General features: G+C 39.8%; 1 protein-coding gene across 2 annotated transcripts in view; it reads left to right on the forward strand.

The window, feature by feature from the left end:
- Nucleotides 1–27,372, forward strand: part of acaca (acetyl-CoA carboxylase alpha) — a 278,119-nt gene that overhangs the window by 205,774 nt on the left and 44,973 nt on the right. For both annotated transcript variants that reach the window (XM_072243270.1, XM_072243271.1), the window contains 4 exons: nucleotides 8,284–8,427; nucleotides 9,418–9,538; nucleotides 13,540–13,636; nucleotides 24,586–24,682. In XM_072243270.1, coding sequence (XP_072099371.1) covers nucleotides 8,284–8,427; nucleotides 9,418–9,538; nucleotides 13,540–13,636; nucleotides 24,586–24,682 — 459 coding nt within the window. The remainder of the gene's footprint in view (nucleotides 1–8,283; nucleotides 8,428–9,417; nucleotides 9,539–13,539; nucleotides 13,637–24,585; nucleotides 24,683–27,372) is intronic.

The raw sequence follows: 27,372 nt of genomic DNA on the forward strand, positions 1-27,372 counted from the left end.
CAACTTCTTGGCTTTCATGATTAAATCCCTAACATAGAAGGGGAAAAACACTAATCTTCCTGTGGACACTGATAAAAATGGAGTCCCTTACTGTCTCTTTGGCAGTTGACTAATACGAAATGTGTTGGGTTCATTCAAATGGTTGGGGTCCTTCAGTTTAATCATGTCTGTTGTATTCATTGCTTTTCTTCTAATACCTTAACAAATTCTAAACTCTGCCTTTGACATGCCACGATGTATATGAAGCTACAAAATGTATCTGCTCCTCAAGAACAAAGCTAGACTCCAGTGTAAGATGTTTGTGCATGTATAAAATTAATGAGAATTTGCTATTAATTTGCTTAGGGTTGGTGTAGTGGTGGTTTAAGCCCTGTGCTTTGGATCTGTGATCTGACGAAGAGCTTTGCTCCCTGTGAGTATCACTTTCTGAAGTGTTGAGAAACTGCATTTCAAGAGAAAGATGTTGTAAAACATCCAGAGGGAATGTGCCATTTTCCTACTATTTCCTAGTAAACTGGGCCTAAGCTTGTTCTGAGACAAGTTGTCCACATTCAGAGTAAGCCAAGGAAGTATGCAGTAACCTGTCTGTTCCATGTCTGCCACTGTCATCTTGGTTCCAGCCAAGGTAAAACTAGAGCGTGCCAGCGTCTTGGGCCAAGGAAGACACAGGAGGGTAAGGACAATGACGTCAAATCATTCAACCCCTTGGCAAATAAAACTTGCTGAATGTACTTTGTTTTCATGCTCAGAGTTTTTGCCTCCATTGTGCTAAACACTTACCATTTGAATTGCTAGCCAGAGGGGAGATCAGTGAGCAGTACAGAGAGGCTAAATCACTGTTAAATAGCAGCAAATGCACATCCAGTGACAGGGGCACTCCTTGCCGTCTTGGAAGGTTTCAAAGAATAGCAGTTTCTTGCATCCTGGTCCAGAATCGCAAAGGTCTTATGTTCCCAAATACTCAAGTCAATTAAAAATGTATGAATAATGCATTTAGTACAAAAATGCAAATTAGTTATTTTGGCTGTATAGTAGGGCCCAACAAGCCTGTGCTGCCCAATTAATCCCATATGTCCAATAATCCTACTAATCTGCACATCTTTAGAATGTGGGAGGAAACTGGAGCATCTGGAGGGAACCTCGCAGACACAGGGAGAATGTACAAGCTCCGTGTAGACCATGGCGGGAATTGAACCCAAGTCACTGGCGCTGTAATAGCATTACACTAACACCTTGCTACCATGCTGCCTTAATTCAAGGTTGACAGCATGGAGCTGCCAGGTATTGAACTCCGGGGCTCTTCTCCCTCACAAGCTGCCCCTCCTGATTCAGAGGAATGGGCATGCTGTCCAGCTGATGCAGCTTTGGGGTGCAAATTACCTGGCACACCTGTTGAGGAAAATGCAATAAAATTACAGTCTTTCTCTGGATTCCATGTGGAGTTCAGTGTCTCAGTATAGTTAGGAAAATCCCACCCTGGAGTGCCAAACAAGTTGGATAGTCCACATTCAAGATGCTAGTGTTTCATCATGGAACTAGGGACACCATGGTGGTGTAGTAGTTAGCATGATGCTATTACAACACAGGGCATTTGGAGTTCAATTCCCTCCTCTACCTGTAAGGAGATTGTATCTTCTTCCAGCAGCTGCATGTGTTTCCTCCAGGTGCTCTGGTTTCCTCCCACAGGTCAAAACATACCGGTTAGTAGTTTAATTAGTTATTGTAAATTGTCCTGTGATTAGGCTTGTGTTAGATAGCTGGGTTGCTGAGCGGTGCAGAAGGTCCCTTCCCGTGCTGTATCTCCAAATAAATAAACTTCCAACAATTTTCAATAAGATCCCTTCCTGCTTTTACCCAGGGAAAGAAGAAAAAAGAATTTTCAGAAAGAATTTTTACTATTGTTATGCCTGTCCTTCAGGGAGTAACGTTTTATGGTGAATGTTTTAGTTTAATTTGCAATTTTTTTTATCAACCCTATCTGCCACTTTGCAATAATCGTTATTGCATCTTCTGGAAACTTAATAAATTTGGGCCTTTTTTTCATAACATCCTCTCCTAATCAAGTATTGCTGTATTCCTTCCAGAAATTGCATTATTTTATAGATGCTTTTTGGTTTTGTTTTGTATATTAGTGGAATAAATAGGGTGTTTGTGAAGGAACATAATGCTGAGGTGAAGGATCAGCCAGGAACTTGTTGAACCTGTATGGAAAGGAAAAGCTTACAAAAAGTAGTGGATGCAGTCCAGTCTATCACAGGAAAAGCTCTCCCCATCCTTGAGCACAACTACAAGCTCCACTGCCACAAGAAAAGTAGCATCCATCATTAAGAACCCCCACTAGCCAGACATGCTCTTTTCTTGCTGCTGACATTGGGAAGGAGGTACAGGAGCCTTGAGTCCCGTGTCCACGGGTTCAGGAACAGTTATTACCATTCAGCACCCAGGCTTCTGAACCATCGTGGGTAACTTCACTCACCTCAACACTGAACTGATTCCACAACCTATGGATTCACTTTCAAGGAATAAACTAAGTTCTCAATATTATTTATTTATTTGTTTGTTTTGTTTTGTATTTGCACTGCTTGTCTTCTGTTGCATGTTGCTTGCTTGTCAGTCTTCGTGTGTAGTTTTTCATTGATTTTGTTTTATTTCTTTGTTCCGCTGTGAATACCTGCAGGAAAATGAATCTCAGGGTAGTATATGGTGACATATAGGTACTTTGATAATAAATTTACTTTGAACCTTCAACTTTTAGGATGAAGCAACCTACCAGCTTGTTTCTGCTTTTTCTTTTTGGAACTTTTTTTATTTTGCAGTCTTATTCCCAGTCATCATTGTTGTGACCAAGTTGAGTCCCAGTTTGTGTTCTTCGATCATTTGGCCACCTTTTTCAAAAGGCAATTTTGTCATTCACCCACAGTTGACCATATTGTGTATTTGGAATTAATAATTAATGATTGCTATTCTTGTGACTAATTACTCTATATTCTCTGTCCTTTCATTTGTGACTATGGTATTGTTTTATTAGTGTGTAAATTGAGTTAACCAGATGTTATTCCACAGCTAGAAGTGCATGATGGCCAAAGCACATTTTGGAATTTTAAGAAATAATATTATTTAATCATCTTTGGTATTTCTAAAGGAGAAAATGGTGGATTTACAATGGAAAGAGCTAAAAACTTAAATTGGCAGAAATGTGATTAACAACTTTGGGAATGCAATTGGTTTATAAAATGTTTTACACGTAGAATTTTGTTTTCAAAGCATACTTAAATATTAGAATATCACTAATTAAATATAATTAGTAAATTGATGAAATTCGGTGGAGTTAAATGTAGTGAGTAATTCATGAGCAAAGTAGTAATTGCAAAATGAAGTGACTAACTCTCTGAGGTGATGTGAATGCAAAAATGCTTTTGCGTTGGAATTGGCAGGTGTTTTGTCAACAATTCCAAATGGAGTTTTTTTACCACTGAGGGTGTGTGGATGGTTTGGAGCAGAGGCTCTCTGCATTTGTGATTTAGCGTATAGCCTGGCTTGTTGTTTGACCAAGCGTGTGTGGAATTTTCTGCAAGCACTGGAGGACACAGTGTTGCTAGTAGGAGGAATATTAGTGGGTAACTCCTCCCAAGGTATGGTTGTCCAGTGCCATGGTGTGTAGATGTTGGGTAGTGTCAGTACTCAGACTGACTGTTCTAAAGCAATCTCCTTTATTTGCTTGGTTTCAGATCACTGGTGCAGCCTTTGGTTGCCAGTTTTGGTAGTGTTTCAATCCTGCCATCTTGCACTTTACAAGTTTTAATTTTAATTGTCAAAATTTATTCCTTTCACCTGTTTCTTTAACACTCCACAAAACTTCTTTGATGACTCTTTGTCAAATGTTGAGCAAAATCGTGGGTGAAGAGTGTCAGAATATTTTGATGCATTGCAGGTGATGCATCAATGCAGTTTTCCATTGTGTTGACGATGTAAAATTGCAGATTTGCTGCAACTGTTTTTAAAATTGTAGACTTGATATTGTCACTTCCTCATAGAAACTTGAGTGTAGTGTTCAAAGTATTAGGTAAATCACTGCCTTTGCCCACTAAGAGTGTTAAGTATGTATTCAGATTACCCATCTCAGTAGCTAGCATGTGAACAATTCAAACTGTCACAGGTAACGAGCAAGGTTGAAAGTTCCAACTAATAAAAGATGCAGGCTTAAACCTCAAAAAAATTTGAAGGAATTTACAGCCATTTATAGCCATGAGAATAAATGATGATAAGGTTGTTGAATTACTTGTAGCTGTTTGAATTAACTCTTACCTTGAGATGTTAAGCTGAGCTCACATCTGTCTGCTTTGGAAGCCAAGTGACCTACAAAGGCACAGTTCCAAAAGGAGTTGGAAGCTTTCCAGGCATGTATATTAAAGTGTTTTAAGCAAAGTTAGCAAAAGACATTAACTAAATTCTATGCGTTAATGTGATTTAGTTTGGTTTCCTTAATTAGATAAGTATAGTCTCTCCAGTTCTGAGATTTATTCTGGGAAGAAGTTTTGATGTAAGATATTTACTTTGTAAATATTTAATTCAGGCCTTATATCTTTGTTGCTGTAAAATTATGTTCCAGGATTAGTGAAGTGTTTCCTCTAAACTTGGAGGAGGGGCTCCAGCTAGTTCTTTCTCATGCAAAAACCCGTCATAACTCTTGCTTACACCTGCAGTGCTGGTGAATTCTGGGTCTTTCATACTGGTGGATGAACACTGGTAATTCACTGTCACAGGTGAGGTATCATCCTGGGTGTTCAGAATTATCATCACATAAATCGTGTAATAAGGAACTTGGGCTGAAGCGATTTTACTCTGAAGAGGGGAAGTGCTGAGCTTGTTTACTGCATAAACTGTGCTGCAGGTTTTTATTGTGCGGTATATCTCTCCATTGCAGTCGAAATCTCAGCCTGTGTTTTATTGCAGAGAGTGCCAGACTGATGTGTTTGGCTTGCAATGATGTGCTTCTCTCCTCATAAAATAAACTGCCTGTGGCACAAAAGTGTCATTACAAATGCCTACACTGCCAGGCAGAATGTTGAATAGCTGTGGGCTTGTTGCATCCTTTTTGGTTTTCCCCTCAAGGGTATGGACAGGGAGAAGGTATAACATCATCATTCAGTCATGCTCGAGTTCAGGTTCCTGATAGTTAATGCTGGGTGCTTTAGAATATGATTTACATGTGCAGACAAAGCTAATCATGAGCAGATGTAGCTCATTCAGAAGTATGGTCAATCTTCAGCCATCTGAATGACGTGGAGAGCAATGGTCCAACCACAGAAACGGTCTGAACAATACCAAAATGTCTACAGGTCCAGTGCTAACTCTGGAAGTGGGCAGTTCAAGATTAGATTCGCTTTTTTTTGTCACACGCACATTGAAATATACAGTGAAATGTGCTATTGCATTAGGGATGTGCTGAGGCAGCCCACCACAATTGTCGCCATGCTTCTGGTGCAAGCATAGCATGCCCATAACTTACTAGCCCTCACTGATACGCCTTTGGAACGTGGGAGCAAACCGTAACACCGGGAGGAAAATCGACGTGGTCGCAGGAGAACGCACAAGCTCCTTACAGACAGTAGCAGGAATTACAGCTGGCGCTGTAAAACATTGCACAAACAGCTATGTTACGTATTCTCTCATGTACATTTATAGGTGCTTTGTCACTGCACAAGAGAAGAGGCCTTTGTCGCCATCTGATACATGGTGGGAGATGGAAGGTCATAAGCAGCGAGCTGGCTGTGTGCCCAGAGACCCAAGTTCTTTGAGCACAGAGCTCATAAAAAAATGACGCAACAGACTTTTAAATCATAAATCAGCAGGTTGTTTGATATGTCTCCCCTCTCGCTGTGAAATGGGGACACCTCTTTTTCCCTTATTAGGGAGAGAGAGAGAGCCTGTGGTATGTCGAATAGTCTTTGGGGTACTGCAAGTCTATGTCTTTATTGATGCTTTGCTGCACGCTTGAGTGCTCAGTGGGGGGTGCCGATTCCTTTTTGCTGGTGGGGGAGGGAGGGTCGTTGCTGCTGCTTATGTGTGGGAGGTGAGAACTGGGGGGGCTTTGTGGTTCTAACATTTAACTGTCACTCATTCTTTGGGGCACTCCTGTTTCATGGATGTATATTGTATACATTTTTCTGACATTAAGTGTACCTATTGAAGATGGCTGGAACACTGTTGCCCATATACACAGCAATGTTAAAATGTTATCAGTGAGACAAATGTAGTTGGGCTAATGTTTTAAATTTCATATGTTGTTAATATGAAAATACTTTGTACGTGTTCAAAACATCATGGTGACAAACTCATACTAACAAACTTAAGTTGACCTCTGTTAGTGATTCCACTAGGTACTGATATCTAGTACTCTCTGAGGTCAGCTTAATGAGACTCCTGGACAGAAACTGATTTCCAGCCATCTGTAATCCTGTTCTCATCTGGGTTCCATGCTTGCCCTTCCAGCAGAGTTGGGTACACAGCAAGACAAAATATACGGTATACTTTCCCACAAGGGCTGGTTTAGTGGAGCAAATTGGGGCATAGTTCCAGACAATATCAAGATGCCCCATCTCTGCCATAACTTCCATTTTTAAAATAATGGATACTGCATATAGCCTAGAATTGAATTATGGACCTTTTTGTGCAGGAGAGGGTATTGATTTTAATTTCCTGTTTGATCAATGACATACATCAAGTTCAAACTCACCTCCAATTGCAGACCAAAACAAAATGTTGGCTCAAATATTAATATAAACTGAAAATATGACAAATCCTATCAGTTTGTTAAATATTTTGTAGAAACAAAATTAATTGATTGGTATTTATGATGTAGAATCTTTCACATTCTGTATGCAGTTAAATATCTGGAAATTTATAGGTTTGTATGTCTGGAATGTTCTGTTAATTCTGATTTCTAGAATTTGCAACTTTTAAATTTTACTTAATGTGCTTCAAAGTAGTCTCAAGACTCTGCGTTTACCCCTTTACTTTTCTACTTTACTCAGAGGGTATAACCATTCAGCAGATCTTTGAACATCATGTGATTAAGATCTACCAGTGAATTAACAATGGACTTCATATTTTCAATTTTTTAAACTCAAAATCTCAAACTTTTCCTCTGAGAATTTGAATTTCTTTGGTTGGGCAGATGTTAAGAATATTTTAATATTAAAAATATTCTTGTGTTTTGTGCAACATTGTGGGCATGCTCTGTTGGCACCGAAGTGTGAGACGACCCTTGCGGGCAGCCCCCAGCACATTCTTGAGTGTGCTGGTTGTTAATGCCAATGATGCACTTCACTGCATGTTTTGATGTACATGTGATAATAAGTCTTAATCTTACAATTGTCATTTTCAGATAATTTGAGTTGTATATACCTGATTTTCTTGCCGTTATTTGGTGGCCACCAGTCCTTGTTTGGAAACGCTGAGTATTGTGGCTGTGGAAAATTTTTTTACCAGTTAGTATTATCAGTTGTGTGCAATTCCATCAACCCAGTCTCATTCTGTACTGAACTACACAAGTTCTGACCTGACCTTACTCCATCTGGAATAAATGTTTTCTGAGGGGGTCCTCCCATTCAGATACTTACTGTATCATCCTCACAAGCTACCCTCTGCACAGCTGCAGTGGGAAAGAAACCGTGGATATTTTAGGAGGGTGTGGAGAAAGGCCATGTCTCAGTTCATCTCAAGTAGCTGACTAACCGAGGACTCTGATCTGTGGGCTATTCCCGGGGACACATATTGAAACAGGTGTCAAATAGATATGAGCTTGGTGACTCTTCAGTCTGTACAAAACTTGTTGGTCTTCCAGCACAGTGAGATATTTGTTAAAGAAGAGTGTAAGGGAAGATTTGCCAGCTAGCAAATTCCAGGCTGCAGGAGTACATGCTGTGGGATGTGCTAAAGCTTGGCGTAGCCAATGCAAAACTTCTGGGGTGATGGACCACTGTCTACGGTCCTTCTGCCACTGGACCTGGAGAGGCTGAGTTGAGTAGGGAGGCCCACTCAGACGATGTAAGGGTATATTACCTCAAGGATCCAGGTGAAAACTATGACTTCCTTAAAAAAAAAAGTATTAATACTAGTGAATGTAAATTGTTTTTGCACTGCATTTTTCTTTTATCTAATTAAACAGGTTTTTCCCTAACCTGGGGTTAGAAGTCTCAAAGAAGTTGTTAAACCATCAAAACTGTGATGAACTTGTTTTGATGTTATTTTCAGTGTTGCTTTTGCTTTTAAATCTCAAAGGTGCTAGGTCGAGAGGTGTACACATCCAACAACCAGCTGGGAGGGGTCCAGATCATGCACAACAATGGTGTGACCCACACAACAGTCTATGACGACTTCGAGGGAGTGGTCATCCTTCTTCAGTGGCTGTCCTACATGCCCAAGGTCTGTTTTCAAATTTGTGTTTTGAGATATTGAGCAAAAATATGCATGACCTCTTCATGTACATTATTTATGGTAACTATTAAAATGACTGTAATCAAATACTACAGGTGCAGCTGGTAGTAACCAATGTTATGTGCTTGCTGAAAGTAACCCACTCTGTTACTTGGATAGCCAAAAGTAAACCATTAGAGGAGAATACTTCTCAGTTAATAGTTGTTTAGTTTATTAACAGGCATTGATACACATAACAAAGAAAACCCAGATCTGCTTATAACAGATCATAACTGTAACCATCAGAATTATAAATTATTTGTTTGACAGATAACAGCATGGACATTTATTTTAAGGTATTTTTAAAAATTTTAATCAAAAATGCTACACACATTTTTTTAATAGACAGTAACCCATACATTTGAGGCAATGCCGTTCCTAAGTCTTGAATATTTAATAGATAACGATATGTACTGTTTATAATTGCAGGCTTAATGGTCAATTTATACAGTCAGAAACTATATAGCTGCTGGTTTCCACATTTACGAATTTAAACTCATTGAACTGATGCACCTTCAATAGGCAATAATCCACAATTTTAAGAGGACTTGAGGAATGAGGTGTATATATAGAACGATGTGATAATGAAACCTGACATTAAATTTAGGTACTATTTTTTAACTGAACATATTTTTAAAGTACATGGCTTTGTGGAAAGATTTGGTTGAGGGTGCCTGGGAGAAGGATATTTGTACCTTTGTTGAAAGGTTATCTCCTGTACCTACAGGCAACCTTTATTGGTTTTCTCACAATTTTTTTTTCTGGGGAAAATTCATAATGGATGTTTTTTCATCATGGGTGAACTTTTAATGACATTTATCTGCCTTGTTGCTGCTGGTCTTATAAATTCTATGTTGCATTTGCTTTGGTAGATTTGGAAGTGATACTTTGTTTTATAAATTGGAGTTGATTTCATTTTTACAATCATTTTATTTGTAGAATGTATCAAGTTCCGTGCCCATCCTCAAGCCCAAGGATCCCATTGATAGAGTTATTGAGTTTGTTCCTACAAAAGCACCTTATGATCCTCGGTGGATGCTTGCTGGACGATCTCACCCAAGTAAGGAAAAGAAAATTTTGTGCTTCAGTTACAAAAAATTACACTGTGAAGGAACAAAGTTTATTTTTAGCGTTGTAGGAAAATATTCACTGAGTAACCACAGTAGGAGGTGACATGAGCCAGTACTTTTTGATTTAGTTAGCTATCCAACTGCTGGAGTTGTAGCTGAAGCGAGGTGCTGCAGATACTGCTAACCTGAAACAGACAATGCCAAAAATAGTTGGCAGGTCAGTTCTGAGTACGAGTGATGGTCCTGCAGTGTTAACTTTGTTTCTCTCTCCACAGGTGCTGCTTGACATGTTGAGTGTTTCTGTCATTTTATATTTGTGTTTCAATTTCTTGATGAATTAATTTAGTCAGTGGTTCAAACAATGTGCAGTCTGAGCTACCCTTCTCTTTCCATTTCTCTCTTCTCTCCTGCTGAATCAGAATCAGCTTTATTGTCACCAGCATGTCATGAAATTTGTTAACTTAGCAGCAGCAGTACAATGCAGTACATGATAATTAGAAAAAAAAACAGTAAATCAATTACAGTACATATATGTCTATTGAATAGGTTAAAAATAGTGCAAAAACAGAAATAATATTTTTTAAAAAAAAAAGAAAAAAGTGAGGTAGTGAACTGAAGTTGATATGATCAATTCTGTTCATTAATTGAAGTTCAGGCCACATGTCCATGCCATGATAAGAGCTGTCTACTTCTGTGTCTAACATTGAAGTGAGGAGTGGGACTGCACAGTTTTGAACTGCAGTGCCCACCTATACCATTGAAGCCTCCAACCATAACCAGTTGACTAAAATCTGTGCACCTAGCTCTCATACTTTAGTACCTCAGCTTAAATTAAGTTGAAGTCCTCATCTTTGCCTTGTATACTTCTTTTGGACTTCGTAATTGCGGCATACATAAATGACATTTAACTGACATTCATTCTTTGGGGCACTCCTCTGTTTTTGTAGATGGTTGTGAAGAAAAAAATTTCAGGATGCATATTGTATACATTTCCCTGACATTAAATGTACCTTTGAAACCTTTGAAATACTTCTGGTCTTTTAACTCTAAAACAATTTTGACATTACACAAATCTCAAATGCTCAACTCCTCACTCACACCAAGTCCCAGTCACCCACAAACCTCATACCTATCTGCATTGGCTCCCGTTTATTAAATTTTAAAATTCTCACCATTGCTTTCATATTCTCACTCTCCTCAGTTATTTCCCCCTGTGACTGCTCCAGTGGCTATGACTTCCAGATCATTTCAGAGTTTAAATATTCACCACTAGCAGCAAATCTTTTAGCTGCCAGCAGTGTAGGTTCTATCATATCCCTCACAATTCATTTTGCACTCTAGGTGCAATTTAAGAACTTGGCTGTTTGACCACTCTATTCTTCACCTGCCCAAATAGCGCCTGACTTATGTTGTTTGATAATGTTCCTGTGAAGCAGTTGAGATATTTTACTTCATTAAATGATATTCATGACAGCAAGTCAGTGTTGTATCAGAATCAAAATACCACAAACTATTCTACTGTCCTTTAGAGGACACATTAGTTATACTTGCACTTCAGTATTGGCTTCAAATTTCTACCTATTCGTGCAAATTAAATTCACATTTTGCCAGCAGACTCCCATCTGTCAACTGGAGTGTTTTGATAATATTTTTGCATTTGTGTTACATAATGGGTTTAGCTTTCTCTCTGGTAACCAAGTACATAAGCTTTTAACTTCCTTGACAAACAGGATGAACTTAGGTATCCAAGTCCATATTTTTCTACAAGTGTTAACACAGGTAGATAAGGTGATGAGAAAGTATATGGTTTAACAAAAAAATCTGATGGAGGTACTAAATATGTCGAACAGCATCTGTAGGAGGAAAATAATTGTCATTTTGGGTCAAAACCCTGATTAGTCCAGCAGGTTGTTCATTGCTGCAGATTCGAGTGTTTGCAGTCTCTTTTGTCTCTGAGGTACATAGTTTGCTTGCTTTCGTAGGGCTGGGCGTAGATTATAAAATTTGGGAGGTCATGTTGCAACTTCACAAAACACTGATTAGACTACACATGAAATATTGTTTGCCACATCATAGGAAGGACGTTAATGCACTGGAGAGGGTGCAGAGGGGATTTACCAGGCTTTGCCTGAATTGGAGGGCTAATTATGGGTAGAGATTGGAAAGACTGGCTTGTTTTCCCTTGAGAAAAGGAAGCTGCAATGTGACATGATCGAGATATATAAAATAATAAGAGGCATAGATGGAAACTTTCTCATTGCAAGGGTTTTTAAAAAAGAGCTTTGGTTTGAGGTGAGAGGAAAGGGTTTTAAAGGGATCTAAAGGGAAAGATTTTTATCCAGAAAGCAGTTGATGTCTGGAATTTTCTGCGAGAGGAAGTGGTGGAATCAGATAATAACTATGTTTAAGAAACCTTTAGATGACACTTGAATAGGCAAGGCATTGATGGGTGGGGACCTAATATGGGTAATGCAATTATTGTAGATGGGCAAAAATGGATATGCTTGGACAAGGAATCTATTTTTGTGCTGTACAACTCTGACTCTAATACTGAACGACCTTCAGTTGTCTAATTAAAGTTAATGCGATCAAATTTTAGAAACAGATAAGGTCATGCAGACATTATACAGTATATTGTGTCTTTAGTATTACCAGTCAAAGATGATTTCCCAGGGATCAACATTTACCCTAAGATCTACTTCAGTGGACTCTGAGGGTACTTAATTCAAGGCTCTAAATCGTGTGTATCTCATAAACAATAAGTTACCTTGATACAACTGCTGCTATGTCGAGCAGCTGCCATGAGGAAGTATGCAGTTGTTCCCTTCAGTAAATGCTACGAAAAGACTGGCCAACGTTGAGTTCCTGATGAGCACACTAACTAGTCAGTTGTCTTGTTGTTTGTGGAATTTTGGTATATGTGAAGTGACTTAAGTGTTCCACACAACAGCAGTGTTATCAAACTGATGTGTTATTTATGAGATGCATTGGATGTTTCAAGAGGCTTGATGGATGCATGTTCCTTCTGTGTGTTTAAAAAATTAATTACAGAGAGAAAGACATGGTCTAGTTTCACCAAAAAAAGCCACTTGTTTGAGTATTCATTGACTTGTATTGAGGTAATTGTGAATGTCTCTAGAATGCTACACCAGCAGTGTTTCTAGTGACTCCAGCTCCTAATTTAGTCAGAGGTTTAAAGAGCAGATGATTCCTAGTGATAAGTTACTTCAGATCTCTCATAGGTTAAAAGTTAAAGTAATTTATTACAGAAGATGGCAGTGCGATATTCTTCATATTGACAACAAACACAGGTTTGGAATGTAAAAGGCAGTCAACGACACCTGACTTCAAGATAATTTCAGGATTGATGGTAACATTATACTGTAGGGTCGAAGTCAGATGGATTGAGAAGTACACTAACAATATGGTAATTACAGTTTGACTTTTGATTAAAACACTTGCTGAAGTGATTAAGCCAACACGATTGCTTATCTAAACCTCTCGGGTTTAAATTGCTTTTTTGTGCTTTGTGTTGTTTCTTTCCATGAAACCCCACTAATTTACTGAACTATTTCCTTCAAGCCCTGTCAAATTTTTCACCCAAGTTTCAGTTAACTAAAAAAATTAATATAAGAATTGTAGTTAAACTTTTGTGTCTGTAAAATGGCTACAAAGGAGTTCCACTCATGGGGCAAAGTGTGTTATTATTAAGATGTTCTGAATGTTCCATCCACATTGGGGTGGGTGGGGGTGTGTGTGTGTGTGTGTGTGTGTGTGTGTGTGTGTGTGTGCGTGCGTGCGCGCATCTATGTCTGTGGCTTGATCGACGAAATACTGAACCTGTTGGAAGATGAGGTTTGGAAGGATCCAGCTGCCGATCATCAGGTTACTTTCAAGACTAAGGAATGGTTCTTGAATGAGACACAGTCTTATTCTTAAGTAAATAAGAAATAAAAATTATACAAGATTACAGCTTTCTTTATCCCTGCAGCACAGAAAGGACAATGGCAGAGTGGCTTCTTTGACAATGGATCCTTCATGGAAATCATGCAACCCTGGGCACAGACAGTGGTGGTAGGAAGAGCCAGGTATGTTATAAGATACTCCTTTATCATTTATTTAATTTTTTTAACCTTCCCATTTCCTCCACCCCCCACCCCTCCACACACCTCCTCCACCCCCGCACACACTGCTCCCCAGTGAGAATGGTTGATGTGATAATATTGGTAAGACCCATATGGGCAAATTAATCCCTTTCCTTTTGCCCTCTTGTAAAATTGAATGAGTGTAAGTCCTGAGCCCATGCAGACTGGTTATCAAGGGATATGTTTGCTATTGCGTAAGTACATGAGGGAACCTGTTTGCATACAGTAGAGGGATATTCTGGTAAACATGATCAGATGTTGCGAATCTGTGTTCAACAGCTTGAAATGGTGTGCTTGAAAAATATACGAGGAATGTAATGTTGTATTGGAATGCAAATCCTGGAGAATGCTGGAGGTTATCCATACCTTTTTGAGTTTTGGCAGTACTTTATTAAATCCCAGTTCATGCAACATCAGCTTATAAGACACTAATGAAAATGTGAAATAAAACTCCTTCCCAAATCTTAAAAAGCCTTCCTTGTATCTATGGCATACTCTTTTGTCAATTTGTCTGTTTCAACGGCTGAGCAGAGGTTTTGTGGTATATTCTCACGAGAGCTGGACTGTGCCTTCTCAAATTCATCCCATCTGGGCTGAACGTGTATGACTTGCATCCTATGTTTCAGCAATTCAACATTGCTTATTTTGGAAGTGAGATCTGTTTAAACAATTACCTGGCATAAATAAATTCATTTCACCTATGAGGGAAGCAATATATGTGGTGAGGTGAGGAGGGAGTGTGGATTATCTATTTGCCCTTTCTCTCAGAGCAGTTGTTTAGCACTTTCTAGAGATTGCCACTCCTTTTGGTTAACAGAATCCATTAAATCTCTTATAAGCAACCTCCCTGTGGTGGCCAGCAGCAGCTTTTTGTGTACTGGTTATCTTTCTTTCTTTTTAAATCTTTTTATTAATTTTTCAAAATTATAAACTCAAAAACAAAGTTGGTACAAAGAAATTGGAAAAATGTTCATCATTTTAAGTAACATAGATATAAAAGACTCCCAAACTCATAATGAGATTAAACATTAAAAAGAAATAAAAAGGAAAAAATATATATAAACCAAAAAAAACCCAAAAGAAAAGGAGAAAAAAAAAACCCCAAGAAAAAAAAACAAAACAGGGCTAGACCAACAGCTTGAATCAGACACGTTCAATAATGTCGATAACTCTGCTCCTGTCATCATATAATTTAAGTTTAGAAAAAAGATTCCGAAAGGTCAGATTACATCATATGAAAATGTTGCATAACTGGTTATCTAATGTGGAATTTGAAGTTTCTCCATTCAGGTGGCCAAGTGCAAATAAAAGAAAAACAAAAATTAATAAAATTAATTAAATTCCATTGTCCACTACTTCCCCAGTTTTTTTATAACACAATATTTATACAGGGCAGAAAGGGGTCATTCATCTCATAATCAATGGTAGTTCCCCAAAAGATATGCCAGTTAATGATACTCCCACCTTTTCTTTGTAGTTTTACTATCTCTATCTTTTAAATTGAAGTTTCAACTTCCTTTTGATAATTAATGAATCAGCTTTCTCCAGTTTTTCAGCCTGTGTAATTTATTTGTTGATTTTTTTTTAAAGAAAGCTCATTTGCACTCCACTCCCGTGGCTTTTTTTTGTCAATTATCTGCCTAGCCTAAAGCATTTGGAATAGCTTCTTCCCATCTAATTTACCAAATTCTCTCATTGGGCTGAAAGTCTGGAAAGGAAGAGAGCTGCCAACAAAACCTCCTTGGGGTTGGGGGGGTGCGTGCTGGGAATGAGGGGTTGATGGCAATGCACTCTTGACAGACATGCCTACGTATTGTAGCATGGAAGTTGGGATCACGCTGGAGGCCAGATGCCATTTCATTTGACCACCCTCAACAGCACTGAGATTAGATGAACTGATTCATCATGCTACCTGAGGGGCAGGATGCTCTTTCGATCTGGCCCCTCAGCTTCACATCAGTTGGCATTTGTAACATAGATGAGGCCGCTAGATTGAAAAGGTTAAGTACAGGTAAAATGTTTTGTGATTTATCTGATATTATTGCCTCTAATTTATTTCAAATATATATTGAATTCTTTTTTATTTTGGTAATGTTGGTTATTTTTTAATTATTTGACTGTTTCCAGCTATGTCTGAGCTGTCAGAAGGATGTTAGGGATAGCACATCCTCCAGATGGCCTATGCAGAGGCCTAGTCACTACTCACAAAATACACTGCAACAGGACACTTGCAATGAGACCTGGAGTGGTTAGACCTATAGGGTTGCTCAAAGTTTCTGGGGCCTTGTGAGATCTTGGGCTTGGTAGAGCATGATCCGGCTCATTATTTTGAAGACCTCCGTTAAATCTTAGCTTTCTCTCCTTCCGACATAATTGACACTCCCAAGCTCTGCTAAAATAGCAAACACAAATGTGCTGTACGCATCCATTGATTTAACATTGCATTGCTGTCCCTATCCAAGAGTGCTTAAAGCTAATAGGCTACTGAAGAAAAGTAAAAGGAGGGATGAAAATGATGAAATTCATTAATAAATTTAAAAACTATTGGAATTGTGCAACTGCCATTCAGATCTAAAAGAGTGTTAGATTTTCATTGTTGAAGCGAGTCATTCCATGTTGTTCTTCAGTGGAATTGGACATTTGCAACTTGGAGCATAATGGCAAGCACTTTCCCTCTCTGGAATACTTTGACAGCACAGGCTGACTCAAGTGCCTGGGTATGTGGACCTCATTCTAATGAAGGCATTGCATAACTGTGTACTGTGTCCCAAAATAGGGCTGTTGTCCACTAAAGCACTGTATAATAAATGGTTGCTGACACAACAGGACTCTTCTGTTCCACTTCTCCCCAGCTTCTCTCACTAAATGGACTACTTACTTGCAACCTCACCAATTTTTACCACCCTTCTCCCCCCCCCCAACTCACGCAGCCATTCTAATTTTATCCGATTCATTTCTTGCCTCTCTTCGTTGACACTCTTCAAGGGACAGTTAAATGGATGTCCTTTTGTTTGTCATGATGAAATGATGGCAATTACCCAGATGTTTTCAATGACACGGCATTCTAAAATGCTTGAGTGGTTTTGTGTATAAATGAGGCACCAGCAAGCGTACAGAATAGGAAGAGAAACAAAAGAGCTTAGAGCACTTAAATGCTACTGTCTTTCTTCGAAGAGAAGTGTGTTTTTGTTTTTGGCAGTGGTTTAAGGGAGCAAAGCCAATCTTAAATGCATTGTAAAATTTAGATAGTGCCCAAAGCACCTATTTGCCTGTGTGGGGTTCAGTAGCAGCAAGCCAAATGTTGTGTGAAAAGATTAACTAGTAAAGAGGTGGACACATTAGTGAGCTCATTGGAGCTGCAAGATTACAGAGCTTTTATTCTGTTTTGTACAACGATAGTTTACTCGCTGGTGAACACAGACCTGGTCCAGACCTGCTTTGCCATTGCTTTCAAATGATTTGGATAAATAGTAATTCCTGCTATTTCCATATCCAAGACAGTAAGGTTGAAATAATAAAAATTTTAAAAACAGCTGCAAACTTTGCAAATGGCATGTTGATGAATATTTCCATGAACTCGGATGCTGAGGTTTTAAAGATTATGTTGCTGATTTAAAGTGGTATTGTAGCAGGTTTTTATCCCAAGGGTTAGTATTGAGTGGTGCATTCTGTAAACCTGAGTTGATGTTTGTACTGTGAATGAATTGAATTTGTATTAAAAATACAATAGAACAGTAGGACAGAGGTATCTGGAAACACAGGCTGCAAATCCCCATTTGGGAGCATTTTGTTTTACCAATGCTCCTCCAAAATAGGATGTGAAGTTTTTTGAAAAACATTCTCTTTTTATTTTCGCTACTTTGCTGTCAGTTCCAGTGCCAGGTCATGAAGTTAGTGAGAATATAAAGTCAGCATAAGTAGTTGCTGAATGGGCAATGTTGGGTGCTGAACAGCAAGATAAAGTAAGCAGGGAGGGAAACGCCAGCATGTGGGATACAAGGGTCATTAAGCTGGTATGACTAATACTGAGATGCTGAATACATTCATACTGAGAGAAATAGATTTTTGCATTATTGGGGAATAGGAGGTTGTGGAGAATAAGCGGCAAAGTAGAGTAGAGGCCAAGATTGGATCTTGCCGAGTACCTACATGTAGATTTTCATTAAGGAACCAGGAGAATTTGACACCTAACTTTCTGTTAGTTGTGTGTGTATTTTTTTTTTTGGTGGGGACCAAATCCTAGCATCCCTCCAACATACCAGCTGAGTCCAGCTAATTCGGCTCAATGAATAACTATTGGTGTCATAGAATGTACAGTGCAGGAACTGGCCCTTTCACCCACCATGGCTACACTGATCATGATGCCAATCTCAATTCATTCCATCAGCCAGTAAGTACATGGTCTGTATCCCTTTATTCCCTGCCTGTTCATGTGTTTGTCTAAACACCTCTTAAATGTCACCATTTGTAATATATGCATATAACTTACGATATGGAGTCATAAAACACTACAGCACAGAAACAGATCCTTTGGCCGGTCTAAACTGCAGAGAGAGAGAGATATATCAAAGTGTTGTTGAAATGAGCTCTACAAATTAAACTCCAATGATTATTTCTTGGTTTATTTCACCAACACTTGGATATCTCTCTGCAGTCTAAGGCTGCTTCCACACAATCAACAATTCCCATCAATGTTCCTGTCATACGTACAATTACAGATTTTTACCTCCTGGATCCACATCCAATTCAGCCAGCAGAGGTGGTAGGTGCAAGTTCAGGGGAATTATGGATGAGAAAGGCTATACTCCAGTGAAGGTACTTGTGAGTAGTTCAGAAACTAGGTTGGCATGGACTAGATGGGTCAAGTGGCCTGTTTAAGGATTATTGAGGGACCTTGTAGAGCCAGGTCCCTAGATCCCAGAATATGATAATGCAGACAGTGTTTAGGAAGGTACGTGTTAGACAAGGTATCGAATACAGAGCTAGTGACATAATGCTCAACCTTAATAAGACTTTAGTCAGACCTCAGCTGGAATAGTTGGCAGTTCTGGTCACCATGCTGTACAAGGAGTGTGTTAGTGTCATAGAGGGTGCCGAGGCCATTCACCTGGGATGGAGCAGTTCAGTTATGGGGAGAGACTGGATAATCTCGGTCTGTCTCTCTAAAATGGAAGTGGATAAGTGGGGATGTGATTGAAATGTATAAGATTATGATGGGTATAGAATTTTTCCCCTTATTGGAGATTGATAAAACTAGAAGAACATAGGTTTAGTAAAAGGGGGAAGAGATTTAGAGGGGATCTGAAGGGGATCCCCTACACTCTGAGAGTGTTAACTGTCTGGAATGCCCTGCCTGAGAGGGTGGTTGAAGCTGACAGTATTTAAGAGCTGCCCAGATTGCTTAGATGTAGAAGACCAAGAACTGGGTGATGAGATTTAATACAGAAGGGGCAGGTTGGACTAAATGGCCTTTTCCCATATTGTGTGATTCTGTTAGAACTTGGTACCTACCTTCAGTGAACAAATGAGAACCATTAAATAATGTGCTGTTACTCATCAAACTGCGGAAGATTAGACCAATTCAGCAGCAAATGTGATCTGCCTAAATCCTGCTGAATGTCCATGGAATAATAATTAATTTACTCCTTTGTCCGCTTTAATAAATCTGTTTTCAGTATGCTGAACGAATACTTTAATTCATTCCTCACTGTACGGTGGCATTGTTTAGTGTGGGGCATTCTTTTGAAAGGATGGGCAGAATCTTTACGTTCTCTTTACAGAATAATTTTGGTTGTTTTGGGACGCCTTGTTGCTATAGAGTGGTCTGTCATTTGTACAAATAGGAGTGAATACACTGCGTAAGAATACCTAAGTGATGAACATGCAACGTTTAGTTAGGACCATGAGGTGCATCCATGAACTCTCCATTGACACTGAAACACGAGGCTCTCTCACACAGTAAACAACACAGCAGCCGCAGGCTCAACTACTCGTGCATCGACAGGAACTTGAAAGAAGTTTTAATTTCAGTCCGCCAGTTTTTTAGTCTTCACATATTTTCTTTGCAAATTTAAGATTCACGTGTAGGTGGCTACTTTCTGATCCACTTTTGGCATATTGGTCCACATGAATATTGAACAATGTGGTGACTCACTACATTGTTACAGAGTCACTTTCATTGTATTAATTGTTCTTCCCCCCCCCCCCCCCCATCCTAGCTCATGTGGGCTGTCATCTGTAATGACCTTTATTTTTCTGCTCTATTAAGTTGCTTTGTGCTCTCTCCATTGCAGGTTTTTGTTGTGTAGAAGTCCTGCTATAATGTTATCACTACTGGTGCTGTGAAATTTTCCTCCTCTTGCACTGTGGGGTAGATTTCACAATACAAGCAGGATCTTGCCATTGTATTTCTAGTCTGTGCAGTACCCTGGTGCACATTGTGTTATAGCTGTGGTATGAAAATAAGTTATGCAGAGCTGTTTAGCCTGGCTGGTCTACACCAATGTTTATTCTCCTTCAGCCTCCTTTTTCTTTAACTATGACTTTATATCGTGTTTCTTTCTCCTTTACATCTGTTTGTCTAGCTTTCTTGGCTCTTCTGTGAGACGCAGAATACACAGTCTAGCCAGTCTTGGTGAAGAAGTTGCTCCTGAATTGTTTATTGGATTATTGGTGACTATTTATTGTACCTCGTTTTTTGTCTCCTTCAAAAGCTAGAACATTTTCTCTATAGCTACTTGTGCCAAGATATATTAGGTCAGCCATCAGTCGTTCTGGAGAAGAGAATCCAGTCTGTTCAGCTTTTCTTGATGGTTTTAACTTCTCAATTCCAATGATATCCTTGTGAATCAGATTTTACACAATCCCCTTTTTTTAATGTAACCCTCAGGTTCGGCCAGCATGCGTTTGTCTAGGGTAAGGCAACCTCTGGCCCAGCCAAACTGAGAAATCTCGTTTGTGTGGATGCTGCGTGATGTGTTGCCCGGTTACAAATGCGAACCGCAAAATATCAGACAGTACACCGTATGCAATTAAACGATTGAACTTAATAAATCTTAACCTGAATAAAGGGTTAGTAAAGAAAAGAAAAAGAAAAAAGGCCCATTTTAATGAAGCAGTCTAAAAGTGCACGTTGGAGCTCATGGAATCGTCCATTCGACCCCCATCGATCTCCCAGCGTCGCAGACCATCGGACCCTCGCTCTGAGTCCACTCTGACTGGCAGTCTACCAGCTCTTTCCATTCGCACCTTCTCTCTTCTTCTCTCGCCAACAAAAGATCACAAAATCCCTGCTCCCAGACCCACAAGAAAGAACAGCATGCTTCTCATTGGCTAACATACAGGCCCTGTTATCTCTCATCATAACCTAAACATTGCTGCTACAGAGAAACCATTACCTTAGCAGTGGAGCATTCCAGAGCAGCCATTACACTAGCAGTGAAACCTTACAGCATGTTACATTACTATGCAGACAAGGATCAAGCACTGTACTTGAACACAATCCAATTCACATTTTATAAAAGTTGAACATAACCTTTCTTCAGAAAAAAATAGATAAATCAGTGATTTCCATTTTTATTTATAAGGGAGCTAGCTCTAAATGGAGATAGAAGTACATCTGTGCCTGCTGATTTAATTAACCCTCAGTCTTTCAGCTTGCTTCACTCCTGTGCTGCATTTGGTCTTTGACTTTGTAAGGAAGATCACAGGAGCTCATCTGATAATCAAGCATAAAACTTATTTTTAAAGAAACTTCAGAAAGAAACTGCCCATGATGCTGTAATCTGCAAAAGTTTTGGCTTGAACATCTTTTATCAAGTCAAGATGTTCATTTGAAATGAAATGCAGATTAGAATTGATGTGCTTAGCAATCTGAGCAAATTTCAGCAGTGATTTTCTTTTTCCCCCAGCGGCTGAACATCTTTCTGGTGACTACATCCTCCGTACCCAATCATTGTCTCAAAATAAGAAAGATTCCGTTTTTGTTGAAAAGACAAAAAGGGTAAAGGAGGCAATTCCGATTGCATCTTGCTTTCCTCTATTACTCTACAGTGCAACTTTAACATTGTGCAGCATAACCAAAGTCAGAAACATCACTGCTGCAGTCAATGGGTGATGCAGGATCTGTGAGTCTGCTTCTCTTCAAACTTGTTTTATGATGGATGGATTTACTAGTGTGTTGTGACTGGCTCAGCCCTATGAGCAAAGTGAGCAGCTTAACTGAGAATAATTTTACTTCCTACAAGATCCTTGTATATATTCTTTTTGGAAGCATCCCATTCACCCACATTTTATGTGGGGTTGTGAGCGCAGGTCGATATTTTTTTTTTTGGTCGGTCTGCAAACTGACTGATCGTCCGTTTCATGCTTTGGTGGATGACTTTCACGCAAGGGCACCACCTGGTTGTAATGCCAATAAATAATCTGCAGCTAATTACAAACGAATGCTGTGTCAGGGTATATATTATGAGGTCTAATTGGCAGACATTTCCTGCTCACATCAAAGTTGACTCTTTTAAGGAGACCTAAATTGAATGGACAATACCGCGGGCCACTCCATGTGGTTTCAGTAACGAAGCCTTGAGCACTGTTGGAAATCGGTACTGTTCTCATCTCTTTCCTCTTGTCATTGCTATCACTCTTGCTCTTGTTCTTTAGCCTTTTCATTCCCATTTTATTCACCTGGAATCATTGAACACAGAAATAGGCCCTTCGGTCCATCTAGTCCATGCCAAGCTACTATTCTGCCTAGTCAAATTGACCTGCACCTGGACCATAGGCCTCCATGTCCCTCCCATCCATATACTTATCCAAATTTATCTTAAATGTTGAAATCAAACCCACGTCCACCACTTCCACTGGGACCTTGTGCCATCATCATCATCTCATCATCATTATCATCTGAGTGAAGGAGTTTCCCCTCATGTTCCCCTTAAACATTTCACCTTTGGCCCATGACCTCTATTTTCAGTCTCACACAATCTCAGTGGACAAAGCCTGCTTGCATTTACCCTGTCTATACCCCTCATAATTATGTAAAGTAAAGTAAAGGCATCCGTTAGTCTTGCGAGACCATGGATCTGCGCCTGGAAAGTCTTCGCTCTCCAGGGCGCAGGCCTGGGCAAGATTGTATGGAAGACCAGCAGTTGCCCATGCCGCAAGTCTCCCCTCTCCACGACACCAATGTTGTCCAAGGGAAGGGCACTAGGACCCATACAGCTTGGCACCAGTGTTGTCGCAGAGCAATGTGTGACTAAGTGCCTTGCTCAAGGACACAACACGCTGCCTCGGCTGGGGCTCAAACTCACAACCTTCAGGTCGCTAGTCCAATGCCTTAACCACTTGGCCACGTGCCCATACTCATAATTACATATACCTCTATCAACTCTCCCCTCATTCTCCTACGCTCCAGGGGGAAGAAAGTTGTAACCTATTCAGTCTTTCCATATAACTTAAGTCCTCAAGTCCTGACAACATCCTTGTAAATTTTCTCTGCAATAACGTAACATTAACATTTTTCCTTTTAGTGCTTGTTGTCTGTTAATATCTTGTAGATGTGTTCTTGGTTTGAATCCACTAAATAAATACAAATTCATCCTTTCACTTTGGGAAAGGACCCGAAGTGAATGCTGACCGTGAATGACCTTCAGAACAATTTCTCATCTGAAAGGAACACTGTTGAACAGCAAATGGGTACCTTAATGTAAATGAAATATTACTTATATCAATATGGCATATTTTAAGAGTGTATGCTGTGAAGAAGAGTCTGAAACGTTGACTGTTTATTCATTTCCATAGATGTTGCCTGACCTGCTGAGTTCCTCGAGCATTTTGTGTCTGTTGTTGTACTTTTGTCCAATTTATGAAAGGACTTCATAAAATTACTAAATAATCTAGCACCAAGCCACTATTTGATGCATCAACTCTGTGTCATTATTTTGAAAGATCTATCTAAATAGTTTTACTCTTCTCTATCAATATATGTATGGGAGCAATCTTGCAGATTAATCCACACTCATTTGAAAGCTATCTATCTTATCTATTGCTCCCACCAATTCGGATCACAACAGCGATTCATTTAAAGAAGAAAGAGCTCAGTTTGACTCTTGCATGCCACAATGGAATTTTACTCTGGTTACCCAAGTTCTGTTCGTTAATATACGCCTAAAGGAAGAATGGTCCTGTAAGCCCTTATAACTACCTCCGCAAAAACACCTTGTAGTTATAGTCCTTTGCTTCCTGTGCTGGTAGTTGGTCTTGCTTTCATGCTACCCTTCCGACAGCACACTTTTCCCATCCCAGTCTGTGGTGTGGTAAACTGAAATCTCTCATCAAGTGCTGGGTCTAGTGTGAATAAGGTGGGCCAAATGCTTTGTTTCATGCTTTACGTCATTATGAATGTGATTTGTTTTATTAACCTATGTATTTACATGCATGCATACATTTCAAATTCATCTTAGGCCACTGTTTACTCGACCACTATCAAATCCTGCCTATCACTGAACAATTCCGTACTCCAGTACTCTGGTGCTGTCTTCCAGGTTTTTTTTGCTCTGGTGACTCAGTATTTTATATTAACATCTAACTCTCTGCTACTCTAACTTAGCCTGTTCCCAGCAACACAAGTTAACCTTGCCAGAAGGATATTGGATCAGAATTTCCTCAGCTGTAAATCACTACCTTGAACAAGTCTCCTATCTCTATATCACATCTAGTGTGGGTAACCTGGAGTTTAAAACCTTCCTTCATGTATGTATGATCTAATTTAAGAACATTATACAGCTGAACTTGGGAGTTATTTGCTAGACATCTTTCACCAATCGAGCAATTTTATCATTAAGAAACATAGTATATCAAATGGAGCTGAAGTCATTGATTCTTTGCTATTTCAGGTTGGGTGGAATACCTGTAGGAGTAGTTGCTGTGGAAACCAGGACTGTAGAGTTATCAATCCCAGCAGATCCTGCAAACCTGGATTCAGAAGCAAAGGTTGGTCTTGCTAATTTCTGATGTTCTCGAGGTCTATTCATTTTAACAGCATTTTCTCACATCCTGGCATATTATAGTTTTTGTATTGTTGAGGTGATGCAAAAATGGAGAAGATCAGAAATGTCAAGGTATCTTATTTTAGTAAATGAGACAGAGCCTCTTTGGAAAGATTGTACTTTGCAGATCATTGCCAAATTTGATGTGGAACCTGAGTGGTTAAAAGAGCATTGCAGATGCTAGAAATCAGAAATAAAATCATAAACTGCTGGAAAAGAAACTATAGAGAGAAATTCAGAGTTAATGTTTCAGTTGATGACCCTTCATCACAACTTGAAAATATAGGGATTTGGAGTAATATACACTTCTGAACCTAATAAAGTGGCCAGGTTCAATATCACCGACATATGTCATGAAATTTGTTGCCTTGCGACAGCGGTACAATGCAATACATAGTAATAAAAACTATGAATTACAGTAAAATGTATGTATAAAAAATAAATTTAAGTAGTGCAAAAAGAGGGGGGAATAATACTGAGAAAGAGTTCATGGGTTCATTGTCCATTCAGAAATCTGATGGTGAAGTGGAAGAAGCTGTTCCTGAAAATTAGAGTGTGCCTTCAGGCTCCTGTATCTCCTTGGGTCATGGGGGTGCTTAATGATGGATGCCGCCTTTTTGAAGCAATGCCTTTTGAAGATAACCTCAGTGCTGGGGAGGCTAGTGGCCACGATGGGAGTTGGCTGAGTTTTGCAGATTACTGCAATTTTTTTTCTGATTCACAGCAGATGGTGATGCAACCAGTTAGAATGTTCTCTGTGGTACATCTGAAGTAATTGCATCAATATGTAATTGTAGATCTTCAGTAATGTTGACACCCAGGAACTTGAAACTGCTCATCCTTTCCACTTCTGATCCCTCGGTGAAGACTGGTGTGTGTTCCCTCGGCTTGCCCTTCCTGAAGTCCACAATCAGTTTCTCAGGCTGACTGACGCAGAGTGGGAGGTTGGTGCTGCGACAGCACTCAGCCAGCTGATCTATCTCTCCTGTACACTTCCTCGTCACCATCTGAAATTCTGCCAACAATGGTTGTCGTTGGCAAATTTATAGATGCTGTTTGGACTGTGCTTAGCCATTCAGTCATGGGTGTAGAGAGAGTAAAGCATTGGGCTAAGCACGCATCCTTGAGGAGTAACAGTGTTGATTGTCAGTGAGGAGGAGGTGTTATTTCCAATCTGTAGACTGGTGTCCGAATGAGAAAACCAGGGATCCAGCCGCAGAGGGACGTACAGAGGCTCAGTTTTTGGAGCTTAATGAGTAGAACTAAGAGTATGATTGTGTTGAATGCTGAACTGTAGTCAATAAATACCAGCCTTGTGTAGGTATTACTATTGCCCAGGTGATCCAAGACCAAGTGGATAGCCAGTGAGATTGCATCCACCGTAGACCTATTGTGGCACTAGGCAAGTCGCAGCAGGTTCAGGTCCTTGCTTAAAAAGGAGTTCATTCTAGCCATAGCCAACCTCTCAAGGTACTTCATCACAGTAGATTTGCGAGTCACTGGGCAATAGCTGTTGAGGCAGTTCACCCAACTCTTCTTGAGCACTGGTATGATTGTTGCCTTTTTGAAGCAGGTGGGAACTTACGACTGCATCAGTGAGAAATTAAAGATGTCCTTGAATACTCCCACCAATTAGTTGGCACTGGTTTTCTGAGTCCTGCCAGGTACACCATCAGGGCCTGATGCCTTGCGAGGGTTCACTCTCGTAAAAGATGTTCTGATGTTGGCCTCCAAGACAGAGAACACAGGGTCACTGATGCTGCAGGGATTTGCATAGATATAGTTTTACTCGCCTTATTAAAGTGTGCATAAAAAGCATTGAGCTCATCTTGCAGTGAAGCATCACTGCCATTCATGATGTTAGGTATTGCTTTGAAGGAAGTAATGACCTGCAAACTCTGCCAGTGCTGACTTGCATCCGATTTTGTCTCTAACCTCAATCGGAATTATTTTCTTTTGTTCATAAATAGCCTTCCATAGGTCAAACCTGAACATATTGTATAGTTCTGGATCACCGATTTTTGAATGCCACGTGTCTTGCTCTCAGCAGATGGCGAATCTCCTGGTTCATCCACAGCTTTTCTTTTCGATATGTCCGGTATGTTTTCCAAGGCACATACTCATCCACACAGAGTTTGATGAAGTTGGTGACAGCTGTAGTGTATTCATTCAGACTTGAAGATGAATCCCTGAATATTGTCCAGTCCACTGACTTTAAAGCAGGTCTGTAAGCACTCTTCTGCCTCCCTTGACCATCCCTTCTTGGTCCTCACCACTGGTGCTGCGGTCTTTAGTCTCTGCCTGTATGCTGAGGGTAGAAGTACAGCCAGGTGATGGGACTTTCCAACGTGATAGTGTGAGGTGGCACAGTAAGCATTCTTGATGGTGGTATAACAGTGGTCAAGTGTGTTGGCTTCTCTGGATCCACAGGTGGTATCTTGGTGGTAGTTGTTCGGAGACTTCTTCAAGCTGGCCTGGTTGAAAACCCCACGATGATAGGGAAAGCATCAGGATGCGCTGTTTCATGCCTGCTGATTAAGGAGCTTAGCTCCTCCGGTGCCAGCTCGATGCCGGCCTGAGGTGAAATGTACCCTGCTACTAGGATGGTGGTGGAAAATTCCCTCAGCAGTAAAA

This window comes from Mobula birostris, chromosome 25 (assembly GCF_030028105.1).
Source record: "Mobula birostris isolate sMobBir1 chromosome 25, sMobBir1.hap1, whole genome shotgun sequence".
In the NCBI taxonomy this organism is placed as follows: domain Eukaryota; kingdom Metazoa; phylum Chordata; class Chondrichthyes; order Myliobatiformes; family Myliobatidae; genus Mobula; species Mobula birostris.